Source organism: Desmodus rotundus, chromosome 4, assembly GCF_022682495.2.
Source record: "Desmodus rotundus isolate HL8 chromosome 4, HLdesRot8A.1, whole genome shotgun sequence".
Classification (NCBI taxonomy): Eukaryota; Metazoa; Chordata; class Mammalia; order Chiroptera; family Phyllostomidae; genus Desmodus; species Desmodus rotundus.
This window is the reverse complement of record NC_071390.1, coordinates 15,263,569-15,278,249: the sequence shown is the minus strand read 5'-3', so window position 1 is coordinate 15,278,249 and position 14,681 is coordinate 15,263,569. Positions and strand designations below refer to the sequence as shown.

At 36.5% G+C, this 14,681-nt stretch overlaps 1 protein-coding gene across 5 annotated transcripts in view; it reads left to right on the top strand.

The window, feature by feature from the left end:
* Positions 1-14,681, top strand: part of ADD3 (adducin 3) — a 127,063-nt gene that overhangs the window by 81,799 nt on the left and 30,583 nt on the right. For 4 of the 5 annotated variants that reach the window (XM_024555646.4, XM_024555645.4, XM_024555649.4 and 1 more), the window contains exon 2: positions 13,092-13,312. In XM_024555646.4, the coding sequence (XP_024411414.2) occupies positions 13,118-13,312 (195 nt within the window). In that variant the 5' untranslated portion in view covers positions 13,092-13,117. Of the gene's footprint in view, positions 1-6,832; positions 6,851-13,091; positions 13,313-14,681 lie in introns of those variants that run through there. The other variant, XM_053922344.2, reaches the window with a different exon arrangement.

Sequence of the window (14,681 nt, the reverse complement as noted above, 5' to 3'; positions counted from 1 at the left end):
CTCCCTCCCCCTCCCTGCAGATAACCCTCCACGTGATCTCCATTTCTGTGATTCTGTTCCTATTCTAGTTGTTTGCTTAGTTTGTTTTTGTTTTGGTTCAGTTGTTGATAGTTGTGAGTTTGTTGTCACTTTACTGTTCATAGTTTTGATCTTGTTCTTTTTATTAGATAAGTTCCTTTAACATTTTATATATAATAAGGGCTTGGTGATGATGATGAACTCCTTTAACTTGACCTTACTTGGGAAGCACTTTATCTGCCCTTCCATTCAATGATAGCTTGGCTGGATAGAGGAATCTTGGATGTAGGTCTTTGCCTTTCTTGACTTTGAATACTTCTTTTCAGCCCCTTCTTGCCTGTGAGGTTTCTTTTGAGAAATCATCTCATAGTCTTATGGGAACTCCTTTGTAGGTAACTGTCTCCTTTTCTCTTGCTGCTTCTAAGATTCTCTCCTTATCTTTCATCTTGGGTAACTTAATTATGGTGTGCCTTGGTGTGTTTTCCTTGGGTCCAATTCCTTTGGGACTATCTGGGCTTCCTGGACTTCCTGGAAGTCTATTTCCTTTGCCAGATTAGGGAAGTTCTCCTTCATTATTTGTTCAAATAAGTTTTCCATTTCTTGCTCTTCCTCTTCTCCTTCTGGCACCTCTATGATCCAGATGTTGGAATGTTTAAAGTTGTCCCAGAGGTTCCTAAGCCTCTCCTCACTTTTTTGAATTCTTATTTCTTCATTGTGTTCTGGTTGAATGTTTATTTCTTCCTTCTGGTCCAAACCATTGATTTGAGTACCCATTTCTTTCCCTTTACTGGTGGTTCCCTGTATATTTTTCTTTCATTTTCATAGCTTTCACTTTTTCCTCTATTTTTGGGACCATACTCAACTATTTCTGTGAGCATCTTGATTACCAGTGTTTTGAACTCTGCATCTATAGGTTGACTATCTCATCACTTAGTTGTATTTTTTCTGGAGCTTTGATCTGTTCTTTCATTTGGGCCTTTGTTTGTTTGTTTGTTTTGGTCTCATGCACCTGTTATGTGATAAAGGGCGAAGCCTCAGGTATTCACTAGGGCAAGGCAACCCACGTCACTGCATTGTGGTGCTGTATATGGGGGAGGGTCCGAGAGGGAACAGTGCCACTTGCTCCGCTCTCTGTTGGTTTTCAGTCACTTCCCCCACTACCCACAACCACATTGGGCCTTCCTGGTGCTGATTCCTGGGTACATGGGTTTGTGTAGGTTCCAGGACCCTGTGGGTCTCTCCAGTGAACTCCTGTGAGGCTGGGAGTTTCTCCTGCTGCCGCCTCAACCCCCACAGGTGTTTTTAGTCAGAGGCTTTGAGGTTTTATTTCTCTATGCTGAAACCCTGGGTTGCTCAGTCTGTCTCGCTCCCCAGTTGTTCCTCCTGGTTTATCTGCATGTGAATGTGAGCCTTCCTGGTCTTCCAGCCACCACCTTGCCATGCATCCTCTCTGCCCAGGCTGCCCATCTCTGCCCTTCCCATCAGTCTGGGTGTTTATTCTTTAACTCCTTGGTTGTTGGACTTCCATACAGTTCGATTTTCTGGCAGTTCTGATTTTTTTTTTTAATTTGTTGTTATCCTCCTTTTGGTTGTGTGAGGAGGCACAGTGTGTCTACCTATGCCTCCATCTTGGCCAGAATTCAAAAAAGTTTATCTTAATGAGCAGTGTTATACCAAAATACTCTCGTAGCTCTGCCCTCCAACTAAATTTTCTTTTCTCTTTTTCTAATGCGTGTTCATCCAGCTGTCAACTTCCATTAAGTAACAAACACTTAGTCATCTAATGGGTTGTTGCTACTCTTACTAATTTGTTATTTTGGTATTTTTTCCTTTAAATTATATTTTTAAGTAAGGCTCGGATTAATTTTATCTTTCACTAATCAACTAGATTCATAGTTGCATAGATTTTTAAATTGAAGTTTAGAATTTATAGTTTTATTTTAAAGATATACTTAACAGAAGTCATTTTAAAAGGATTCAGATATTTAAGAATGATTTGGATCAATCTTAAGATTCTGGCTGTAGGCCAAAGAGAGTTAAGTTTCTACATTTATACCAGTTTTATAGCCATACAAGGCTTTTTAATTTTACTATTTTGAGAACGTTTACCATTTCTGTTTTGGTGCTGAATATTGTGATCCTGTATTTCCAAGCACCACAATCAAGGTTGTAGTAGCTATATATACTTCTGAGAAACACCTGTCCTTTAAGCCATTCCATGTTTTTTAGTCAACTCTTCCATACCTATTAAGATCTGTAACTGTGAATAATTCCATATTTGAAGAACATTTGGTTATCTGAGGCAAATTATTAAACCTCAGGGGTTTTTTGTTTTGTTTTTGTTTTTTTTATTGTTGTTCAAGTACAGTTGTCTCCATTTTCACCCCATCACAGCCCCCTGCCCCATCCATCTCCGCCTCCCACCCACGAACCTACCCCCTTTGGCTTTGTCCATGTGTCCTTTATACATGTCCCCTGATGGACCTTCCCTTATTTTCCCCTATTATCCCCTCCCTGCTCCTCTCTGGTCCCTGTCAGTTTGTTCTTTATTTCAATGTTTCTGTTTGTATTTTGCTTGGTTGTTTGTTTTGTTGATTAGGTTCCACTTGTAGGTGAGATCATATACTATTTTTCTTTCACCAACTGCTTATTTCACTTAGCATAATGCTCTCCAGTTCCACCCATGCTGTTATGAAGGGTAGGAAGGAACTCCTTCTTTCTGCTACATAGAATTCCATTGTGTAAATGTACCATAGTTTTTGATCCACTCATTTACTGATGGGCACTTAGGTTGCTTCCAGCACTTGGCTATTGTAAATTGTGCTGCTATGACCATTAGGGTGCATAGGTTCTTTTGAATTGGTGTTTCAGGGTTCTTAGGGTATAATCCCAGCAGTGGAATTGCTGGGTCAAAAGGAAGTTCCATTTTTAGTTTTCTGATAAACCTCAGTTTTTTATCTATGAAGTGGGGGATGCTGCTTGACAGTCTTTTTCTGAGGGTTAAAGGCCCTCAACTCTTTCAAAATGATGTCAAATTAACTTGAGTCATAAAAGTGTAAACTTGAACATCATTTATTGTCACTCAGGGTACAATCAATGTCATTTTGATAACCTCTAATTAAGACATAGCAGTCATCTCTTAGGTTAACAGTTACAACTTCCAAAATACTGATCATTGCCCATTTGGTGGTCTTTTCAGGTGGCCTTGAACCAATTTAAGGGCCTTCACCCTGTATGTACCAATAGTTCCTTTCTGTTTGCCACTCAGAATTGTATGGAACGTTCTATGGTATTTTATGATATTCATATTGCCTGCCTCATTGAATTTCTTGGTCTGCCCATCTGCTAATACTCCTTGTCCTTGTGAATCTTATTTATCTGGTTTGCCATGTACTGATGGAAAGGAAGACCAAGGGTACCGGGTGGTGAATTATGAGGAAGTGACATTTTATCAGGCAAGAGCCCTGAACTAGGAGAACTTAGATCACCCCTGGTGATACCAAGCGTGTGATCTTGGATGTATCTTTTTATGAAGACTTCTTTTATTAGTTACTTAATCTAGAAAACAAGGGGGTTTGGACCAGTTGTTCTCTTAATTTTTGCTTCAAAGCCTTCAAAAAGTCTAAGCGGGAAGGCACATCCTTGAAAGTAGTATGTTAGTAGATACTTCTTAATCTTTAAGAATCTAGTTACTTAAAGAAAATGTATTTCTTGGGGATTTAGGTCAAATAAACCAGCGCCATGCAACCACCTCATACATCTATTTTTCCGTGCAACCTAGACAGACAGGCAATCATCACATTAAGCCCATTCATAAGCACTAGAGTTTTTAGCCCTTCGTTATACCCTGTTCCTCTCAGTCAAAGGTATTTATAAAATACCTACACACCCTGGATCTGGATGATGTGGCTTGGTTGGAGCATCATCTGTAAACCAAAAGGTCCCAGGGGAGGATAAAAAAAAAATTTTTTTTAAGTAAAAACAAAACACTTGCACAAACTGTGTGCAATGGGCCTGGCTTTTTCTTATATTTCATTGAAGAAGTAATACTGACCATGGAGCAATCTGTGACTGACATGGTAGTGCTAATAAATGTCATTATTATGATTTTAAAGCAATATGATACTTGAGCTTTGTAGCCTTAGAAACATCACTCAACATCTCTGAGTATAGTTGCCTCTCATCAGTAGTAAAATGGGATCCTTGAATCGAGTATGAAATATTCCAGGACAGCTGTCACAGAATCAATAGCCATTATAGCAATAAGTGCTCTTTGGGATAATTAAATCTTCTTCCACTGGGCACTTAGAAATGTCATTTCTGTTTCTCAGTTCTACTCAATGCCAGTTGGTTTCTTTTTGCATTTTCCTTGACTTTTATCTACTTTTTCAGATCTATCAATTTAATGTGAGTTGTATATAAAAATTTGGCTAGCAGTTGAAAGTAGTTCATGCCTTTTAGGATTTAAAATGAATAAAAACCCACTGGTCAGTATGAGGATGTGGCTTGTTATAGTTTGTGCAAAGTCCATTTCGTGTTCTAAAACTTTAAATACCTTCACAGTTTTATAGTAACTTTCATCAAGAAAAATTCTAACTCAGTAAACAAGCTGTTGTTGTTATTGTTACCAAATATGCTGCTTTGAAGTCTTGGCATATCTTTGATTATTGTTTTAAATGTGGGACTTTAGGCCTGGTACTTGAAAGTACAGTCATTTTGTTGCTTATATTGTAGAGAAAACTGTTAAAACTGCCAAGAATTTTAAGTTTGGAAAGACTATTATAAGTAGTAACTTTTCATAAGATTGTTTTTACCATTCCCAGCCTAGAAATAATGCAAACCAGATTGATTTGGAAGGAGCTCTGATGTAGTAAGTAATTCAATTCAGCTGCCACTTATGGAGTAGTCTGCCATTGTGGGAACTACAAACCTGAGCAAAGAGTTCTGGACAATTAAACTAGAAGTAGACAAGAGTCAGGAAAAATGGGGGAAAATCTGACATTGAGTTATACAGATGGCACTTTCTAAGTGCCCAAATGGAGGAAAATTTAATTATCCCACAAATCACTAACACATTATTTCTATAACCTGCCATAAACATTTATGTGTGTATGTATCAAGGAATTTACATATCTGTATATCAAAGAATTTATATATACATATATCGAGAAATATATATATATATCAAAGAATCATTTCTTATTTTCTTTTACCTCTCTAGCACATATTCATTTCCCCCTCTTTCCCCATCTCTCTCTCTCTCTCTCTCTGTCTCACAGACACACCTCTTTTCTGTTTCCCATCTGACCATCAATTGAATTTCTAGGGTAGTGTTTCTCAAACTGTGGGTTATGACTCATTAGTAGATCATGAATCAATTTGACCCACATTTTTAAAAACAATGGAATAGATTACAATAGAAAATATCAGAATGTACCACATAGTAAGGGAAAGTATCATGTCATAAATTTATTTCAGTTATATATCGCATGTATTATATGTGGGTATAATATAAAGTATATTATTGTTGATTGCCGTTTTTAAAAAGTTTGAAAGCCACTGCTCTAGAATGTTTCATCTATTTGTGTCCTGAACCTAATGTTCTTTAAGCGTACATGTTGAATAGTTACTATATAAATATTTGGATAAGATTTTTAAAACTAAAATTTTGTTTATGGTTGATATCTTGTTTCTAATCTGCATTGGCCAGAGGGAAACCCATAGTGTTGAAAAGTTGTATAATATTACTTTTAAAAAATTCATTTTTCTGCCCTGGCTGGAGTGGCTCAGTGGATTGAGTGCCAGCCTGCAAACCAAAAGGTCACTGGTTCAATTCCCAGTCAGGGCACCTGCCTAGGTTGCGGACCAGGTCCCTGGTAGGGGGCACGCAAGAGGCAACCACACATTGATGTTTTCCCTCTCTCTTTCTCCCTCGCTTCACCTCTCTCTAAAAATAAATAAAATCTTTTTTTAAAAAAGCTAATCTTTTTTTTTCTTTAATGGAATTCATACTGGTTTGCACTGGTTTTTATTGCTCTGAAGTTCTAGAAAGCCTGACTGTGCACAGTAGTGGTATTAAAAACAGATAGCATTGGTTAATTTTAAATAGAAGGAGCTCAGAAACTGAATTGTTGAACATATCACCTGGAAACAAAATATATTTACATTAGGCTTTGTCGTTCAGAGTGAAGAGGAGCTACAATCTACTATTTATTAATACTTCCCTTAAACACTTCTTCTTGTGAGGTAGTATAGTGAAGATGTATGACCCCATCTAAGCCACGGTAATTCTGGTACTTTAAAAATTACTCTTTTTTTATTTATTTATTTATTTATTTATTTATTTATTTATTTATTTATTTTTAGCCTGGTTAAAGTCTGGATAGCTGACTAGCTGTATATACTGAATAGCTGGAATTGGCATTTGAAAAGAAATTAATGCTGGTGGGAATTTGACTGGTACAACCACTATGGAAAACAGTCTGGCAGTTCCTCAAAACATTAAGAATAAAGTTACCATATGACCCAGCGATCCCTCTCCTGGGCATTTACCCAAAAAAAACCCCTCAAAAACAGGTATTCGCAAAGTTATAGGCACCCCTCTGTTCATTGCACCATTATTCACGGTGGCCAAGATATAGAGCTGACTGAAGTGTCCTTCAGTAGAGGACTGGACAAAGAAGACATGGTACACATATGCTGTGGAATACTACTCAGCTTAAGAAAAGATGAAATTCTGCCATTTGCAACCACATGGATGGACCTTGAGAATATAATGCTAAGTGAAAAAAGGCAGCAAAAACTGAGGACCATATGATTTCACTCATATGTGGTATGTAAAACTGACATGTATGGGCACAGATAACAGTGCAGTGGTTACCAGAGGTGGGGGGGGTGGGAGCTAATATGTGGTGACAGAGATGGTTTGACTTTGGGTGGTGGGTATATAGTGCAACATACAGACTTAGTATAGAAATGTACACTTGAAATTGATATGACCCTATAACCAATGCCAACCCAATAAATTTAGTAAAAGTTTATTAAAAAGAATAAAAGAAATTATTGCCACCCCCAGGTCTGGATTGTGATTCAGATCATGGGCTGTAGAGATCTACAGACTAGAATTAGATCCCTGGTGCACCACTTCCCAGCTCTCTGACCAGCTCAGTGACTTTATTTCCTCCTGCAAAATGGAGATGACACCTGCCTCATGGGATTTTAAGGAGTTAATTAGCTAATGTATATAAAGTCCAGTGGCTAGTAATGGCCCAAAACTGATTATTGTTTTTAAATGCTATAATAACCCATCACTAAAGTAAGGGATACCTAGTTATTGTTAGAAAATCCTAGCTGTTAAGAATACTAACCCATATCAAGGGTCTTTATCTGCCTTATTGTGGGAATAGGTCAGAGGACACCAGCAAAATCATAGGATGTAAGAAATCAGGAAATCTGAAGCATCTTTTAAGATAGTCCTTTTATCTTATACTTGGTTGTGGAACCTGTATAATGTAATTGCCTGTGTACTTTACATAGGAAGAACTATGTCTTATTTTCCATTGTATCCCCACATAGTAGGACTTGGTACATAGTAGATGCTCAAACTTTTGTTGAATGAATATTCCATGGCCATTCTGTCACACAACAATTGGTAGAAATTTAAAGACTTGAGTCCAACAGTAGAGTTAATATTTTCACTTGCTGTTTCTGGGTTATAAAGACTAATACTGAAATCTCAATAGTATACATGAAATGCTTTTTTCTTACAGTATTTTATTGCCCTTTTATATCCACACCCATATCCCTCCCTCTTAATTATATCCCTTCCCAACTCCTGGCAACCACCAACCAGTCTGCTCCCCACTTTTATAATGTTCTCATTTAAAGAATACAGTAAGTCCTCACTTAATGTTGTCAATAGGTTCTGCGACCTTAAGCAAAATGACATATAACAAAACCAATTTTACCATAAGCTACTTTACATAAACAAGAGTTAAGTTCCTACAGCATCTTATCAACATTATAACAAAACATATAAATGGAATCATGCTCTATATAACATTTTGTAATTGGCTTTTTTTTAACTCAGCATAATTCACTGGAGATTCATGCAGGCTGTTGTGTGTTACCTGTAATTCATTCCTTTTTATTGTATTTATAATATTTGTCATTTAATCATCTGCCTGTTGAAGGACATCTAGATTGTTTCCAATTTTTGATTGTTACACATAAAGCTACTATAAAAATTTTCATATAGATTTTTGTATTTTGATAAGAAAACATGTGTTTTCCTTTTTCTGGGTGAAATGATAGGAGTGTAATTACTGAGTAGTATGGTAATTGCATATTTAGTTTGGGGTTTTTTTGAATGCCAAACTGTTTACCAGAGTTGCTATACCATTTTACATTCCCAGCAGCAGTGTATATAAGGGATCCAGTTTCTCCGCATCTTCTCCAGCATTTGGGGTTGTCATTATTTTTTTAGCCATTCTGCTACGTGTATAGTGGTATCTTGTGATTTTAATTTGCATTTCCCTAATGACTAATGATGTTAAACATTATTTTATATGCTTATTTACTTTCTTCTATGTATGTTCTTCCCATATTCTAATTGAATTGTTTTATTTTTTTTTAACTGCTGAGCTACACACTAGTCCATTTTGGGATGTGTGGTTTTTAAATTTTTTCTCATGGTCTGTAGCTTGTCTTTTAATCCTCTTAACAGGTTTTTACAACAAATATTTTAAATTTTGGTGAAGTTCAATACATCAATTTTCCTTTATGGATCATGTTTTGGTGTCAAGTCTAAGAACTCTTTGCCTGGCCCTAGATCTGAAGTTTTTCTCATGCTTTTTTCTAAGAGTTTTATAGTTTTGTTTTGTTTTTAATTTTATTCATTGATTTTAGGAAGGGAGAGAGGAAGAGAAAGAGAATTTTTGTTTCCTTGGTTAATTGATTGTTTCCATTGTCTCCATTGATTAATTATTTCACTTATTTATACATTCAGTAGTAGATTATTGTATGTGCCCTGCCTGAGGGTCAAACCTGCAACCTTGGCATATTGGGACACCTCTCTAACCAACTGAGCTACCCAGCTGGGGCCTAAAAGTTTTATAGTTTTACAATGAAGTCTTGTGATCCATTCTGAGTTCATTTTTTTATAGTGGTAAAACACATATCACATAAAATGTACCATTTTAACCATTTTAAAGTGTACAATTTAGTGGCTTTAGCATACTCACAATGCTGTGTAGTCATCACACTAGATTCAGAACGTTGTCATCACCCCAAACAGAAATCTAGTACCCATTAAGCAGTCCCTCCCTATTCTTCCTTCCCCCGAATAATATTCCATTATGTGGATATACTACAATTATTGTTTATCCTTTCATCAGTTGATGGAATTGGGGTTGGTTCCACCTTTTGGCTATTGTGAGTAAGTGCAGCTGTGAACATTTCATGTTCAAGTTTCTTTCTGTCTGACGTATCTCACTTAGCATAATGCCCTCAGGGTCCACCCATGTTGTTGACAAGGGCATCCACGTTCTTGATAGCTGAATAATCATATAATAGTTCGTTGTGTGTATATACCACATTTTAACGATCCATTCATTCATCAACACTTAGGTTGTTTCCATTATCTTTGCTATTGTAAGTAATGCTGCAAGCTTCTTCCACATTTTTCTGAATTGTTTATGTTCACATAATCTCGTAGATCCTAAATGTTTTCAAGGCTTGAAACACAGTTCAGTCTGTAGTACTTGGTGTACAAAATTGCAGATAATCAATCGTGCTTATGATTGGCTTAACATCTATGTAAAACTGTTACTGTTCAGCATCTATGTATAGAAGAACACTTAAATGAGAAGTTACTACTCTTATTCTTTATTCTGTACCCTTTATAGAAATTCCTAATTCTTATTCCAAGTACATAAAACTTTGAAACTTCTCATTTTAAAAGGCCAAGTTAAATAATGAGCTTTTGAAGTTTTAAAAAGGTCAGTGTTTTGAGTCATTTCTAATCTTATTTCCCTTTTTTGGTGTCATTTCCTCATTTTTTGACAAAGGCCATAAGCTCCAATTATTAAATATTTGGGACAGAATGTAGACTAAAAGTCTTTAAAATTTTGTAGTGCTCTTACGTTTTATGATATGTGAAATAGTATGTGTATTGTGAAGTAGGAGACAGAAAACTGTGGCTCAGAATGTTGCCTAAGACATAAGCAGTGTGGATTGGGGCAGGATGTTTAATCCACTGAACCTCTCGATTATCAATCTCAATCTCATCGTGTAGCTGCAAAGATAAAATCATGTAGAAAGGTATAAGAGATGGTATAAACTACAAAGGGTTATACCAATATAGTATGTTCTTTTATTATTAAAATGGGTGGTTAGATGTATTTTTCTGTTTACCTTACTCATTGAAAAGTGTGTTCATCATCAAGAGTTCTTCAAACTATAAGATTTTACTTATCAATGTTTCATTTATCAGCTTCTTAAACCAATGCTGGGACAATGAAATGAATCTACCACCACAGCTCTTTACTTTTTGCTGTGTTTTCATAAAATTATTTTGTAAACATCAGAAATTTAGTTAGACACAAGCTTGCTATCTAACTGTATTTTCCATTAAATTAAATAGTGCTTTTGGAATTGAGGATTAGCTAGAATCCAGCTGAAGGCAATAGTTGTAGACTGGCTTTTTTAAAATGACTTAAGCCAGTGGCCTACTGTGATAAACTAAAATAGAACGAATTTCTTCATTAAGTGATATCCCAGTTATTGAGTACTCACTTAGTCTGCACTTGACCATTTAAAAGACAGCATGACATAAACAGCTTATAAGAAAATAAGGTTCCAAAGGTTGGTTAGGCCTCTAGCCTTTTGACTACCCAGCTGGATATGAAAAAAGAAAAGTTTTTTTACAGTTGGTGTTCTGTACCACATTTTTGGGTAATAGCAAGATAATGGTAAATACCATAGGTTGGTAAGCCAAACTAATCACAGTACAGCAAAACCTAATTTTTGAATAATATATAATATTGCTAGGGTCATTCCATTAGTAGTGGATGGTGTATTAAAAAAAAAAAAAAACCTGTAAAGACATATTTAATTATCACACACTCATCCTTGTGTTTTCTCTCAATTTTCTAATTAATGACTTAGGATGTGGAAGGTTCAATTATATAAAAGCTCATATTTTACATTTCCTTCACTAATTAGTTGCTTTGTAGTCACAAAGTCATAACTTTATTAAAGCAGTATGATATAAACTGTTTTAAACCACAGTTCCTGAATTTTGTGTGTAGTACACTAAACTAATTTAGGTAACTTACGGGCTGTTACATATGAGATTGACATTGGCAAGAAGGAAGCAGTTTTAATGTGTTTTGCAAAAATTATTTTTAACAGAATGAGTTTACACATCCAGGACCAGAATTAATGCAAGAATTTTTGTCTTATCATTAGTTTGCGTGGGCTAAGCTGGGTCAAGGCAGAAGACTATCGTTAGAAACAAATTGGTTGTTACTGTGTTTAAAAGTTGAGACCCAATGTCTCTGGTCTTTATCAGAGATTCAGACCCATAAGATGAACGTGACCTATTTGGGCTTTCCCTTTGTGGATCCGTCTAGAAAGTGTTCTGCTGGGACTTTGAGGTGGTGAAGAATTTGCTGTTACGGGCTCCACAGAAACTTCTCTCCCCTTAGTTTTCGACATAAATGGAAAAAGAGTACTTGGATGTTTTACATTTAACTCCCCTTATTATGAAGTGATTCTTCTCACCAGACAAATAATCACTTAAAAATACAATTTTATAGTTAGAACAGTTTTTCTGTGACCCAATCATTTATATTGAAAAGGTTGCATGAATGAAAGTCACCGCCTGTGGAAAAAAATTAAGCAAAACCATTTTTACCATTTCTTCTTTTTTGTTTCCGTTTCTTCTTCCTTGTTGCACGTCTTTGCATTTTCTATACTCAGTTCAAAAGCACAGCTCGGGAAAGGAACATACCAACCAGTGGTCGGTCTCCCTCTTTCTTGGTTTAGGTTCACTCCCATTTCACGTCTACAAGTTCGGGGAAGCATTCCTCTGGTCAGCAGTGACTGTCACTCTCTGCTGGGTCGTTGTTCCTCTGAGTGCGGTTCAGGATCTGGTGCCAGTCTGCAGACTAAAGACTATGGTGTTACGAGTTCAGAAACTTCTTTCAGTTTGACAATTGCCAAGACATCTAAATGCATAATTTTGTATTTTACAAAAATATTGGCCCACAGCAAACTGGAGAAAGTCACCACAGACAATTTGAGAAGCACCAAGCTAGAAGATTTCAACTTCATTTAATATGACTATCCTGTTGATCTACCTATAGTTGGTTAGGTGCTCAGTTGTAGCAAAGCCCAGATGAATTTATTTCCCTAGCATAAAATCAAGGATAGTCCTAAGTATCGGTGATAATCATGATAATTAGATGAATCAGCAGTCCGTGTGTTTTCTGAATAGCTTTTCATTGTTGCTTGCTTGGATTCGAAGCACGATCTGCTGAAGTTATGTAATTTAGCAACGTTAATAATTCCCATATTTTCCCTGGGAAGTTGTTGAGTCATTTTTAAAAATTAAAGCTGTGTTTCTCTCATGTTAGTAAATTACATTCACTACAAAATGTAGTGGCCATTAAGTATGACCAAAGTTTGGTCTAACATAAAATTGTGAGCACGAGAGAGAAGGGCTCTACTGAGAGTACTCACTGTGAAAATTTGCCATCTTAGATGTGGCATTTTACTTTTGTATTGTTTTGATCACTGCTTCCTTTAAAACTTCAACAGCAATTGATGACATTGTTATAATTGAACCACACATTTACATTAGCCCTGAAAATATCAATTTCCAATTTAGTGTTATAATCTAAGATATATTTACTTTAAGAAATTGTTCTAGTATTTTTTTTTTGAGAAGCTGTGTTTTAAAGAGAGCTACCAATGTAACTCTGAAGGAGGAAAAAATTCTACTAGACCCATGTAATATTTGAATTTTATAACGAATTTACCATGAATGTCCTTTGTGTTTATTAATACAGATAAGGGGAATCGGCAGGCTTGAAGCATGAGTTCAGATGCCAGCCCAGGCGTGATCACTACTCCTCCTCCTCCCAGCATGCCTCACAAGGAGAGGTATTTTGACCGCATCAATGAAAATGACCCAGACTACATCAGGGAGAGGAACATGTCTCCCGATCTACGGCAAGACTTCAATATGATGGAACAGAGGAAACGAGTTACTCAAATCTTGCAAAGTCCTGTGAGTTGAAATAATTAGAAGGCTATAATTTTTCTTCTTCAGAAACCTTGATATAATGAAGTAGGAGATATCTTAATTCTCAGCTTAGAAGAGGGGTGGAGGAAGAGTGACTCTTGCAGACGCAAAGTGCACACCTACTTTATATATTTAGTTTGCAAAGCTTTAATAACAAACTAGTGTTGTCTTGGTGGTGTAAATTTTCTTTGTGTGATTCCTGAATGTAATGCTTCATTAAAGGAGGAAAAAAGATGCTCCTGAGCTCAGGGACACCCAGTTCGGACTGAATGTCTATGAAGAAATGAAAGCCATGACTGAAGTATCAGAAACCAAGAAAGGAGTTGGGTACACCTCGTGCACATATTTTCTTCTTCCTTTGGATACCTTGACACTCAGGGCAGCGTAGGAAGGCTTAAGGTTTTTGAGGTCTATGATCTGGCAGCCTCGTGTCATGTAACACCTAATGCAGGCTCACACATGTGCATACACACCAAACTAACTACTTGAAAGTGGATTTTAACCTCAACACAAGCTGAAAATTCTGTCTGCACAGTAACATCCAGCCTTGACAAATCATACTCTAGTAATTTGTTAGTTTTCTTACCCTTAGTAGAATTGCAAAAGCCACATAAAAATGATAGAAAGTGAGAGAACAGCTTAATTAATCTTAAAGATGTAAAATTAATTCATAACTTTATACATATGAAGGTCATGGGCCCCTTAAGGCAGACAGAATTCAGCACACAAAGACACATGATGCCCAGGTTAGGGTTATATTAGGTTTCCAGCTTAGGTACTAAAATAAGCACCAAGGCATAGAACTGCCTGGGGTGGCCCTGGTAAATCATTTTTGTTGTGCCCTTGTGAATTTAATCACAGAGGTTAAGTCCAAAGCCAAAGGGGAATTCCACTCTGAGTAATTCTCCTATACCAGTGGCCTAGATAAAAGCAAGTAAAAGTTATAAAACAATGCAAGCTTTGAGGAATTTAAATTAGCTTAATTTTAAAACTACCCTTTAAATAAACCCTGAAAGAGCCCTGGCTGGTGTGGCTCAGTGGATTGAATGCCTGTGAACTGAAAGGTTGCTGATTTGATGCCCCATCAGGGCACATGACTGGGTTGTGGGCCAGATCCCCACTTGGGGGCTTGTAAGAAACAACAGATCGAAGTATCTCTCACACATCAATACTTCTCTCCCTTTCTTTCTCCCTCCTTTCCCCTCTCTCTAAAAAATAAATTAAAAAAAATTTTAATGAATAAACCCTGAAAGAAACCCTTTCCCCAATGGAAAAGAGATTAACCAGAGAATTCATCATGAGGGAGTAAGTGCCTTCTTTCATGCAAGCCTGAGTTTCTGTGTTTAGAAATAGT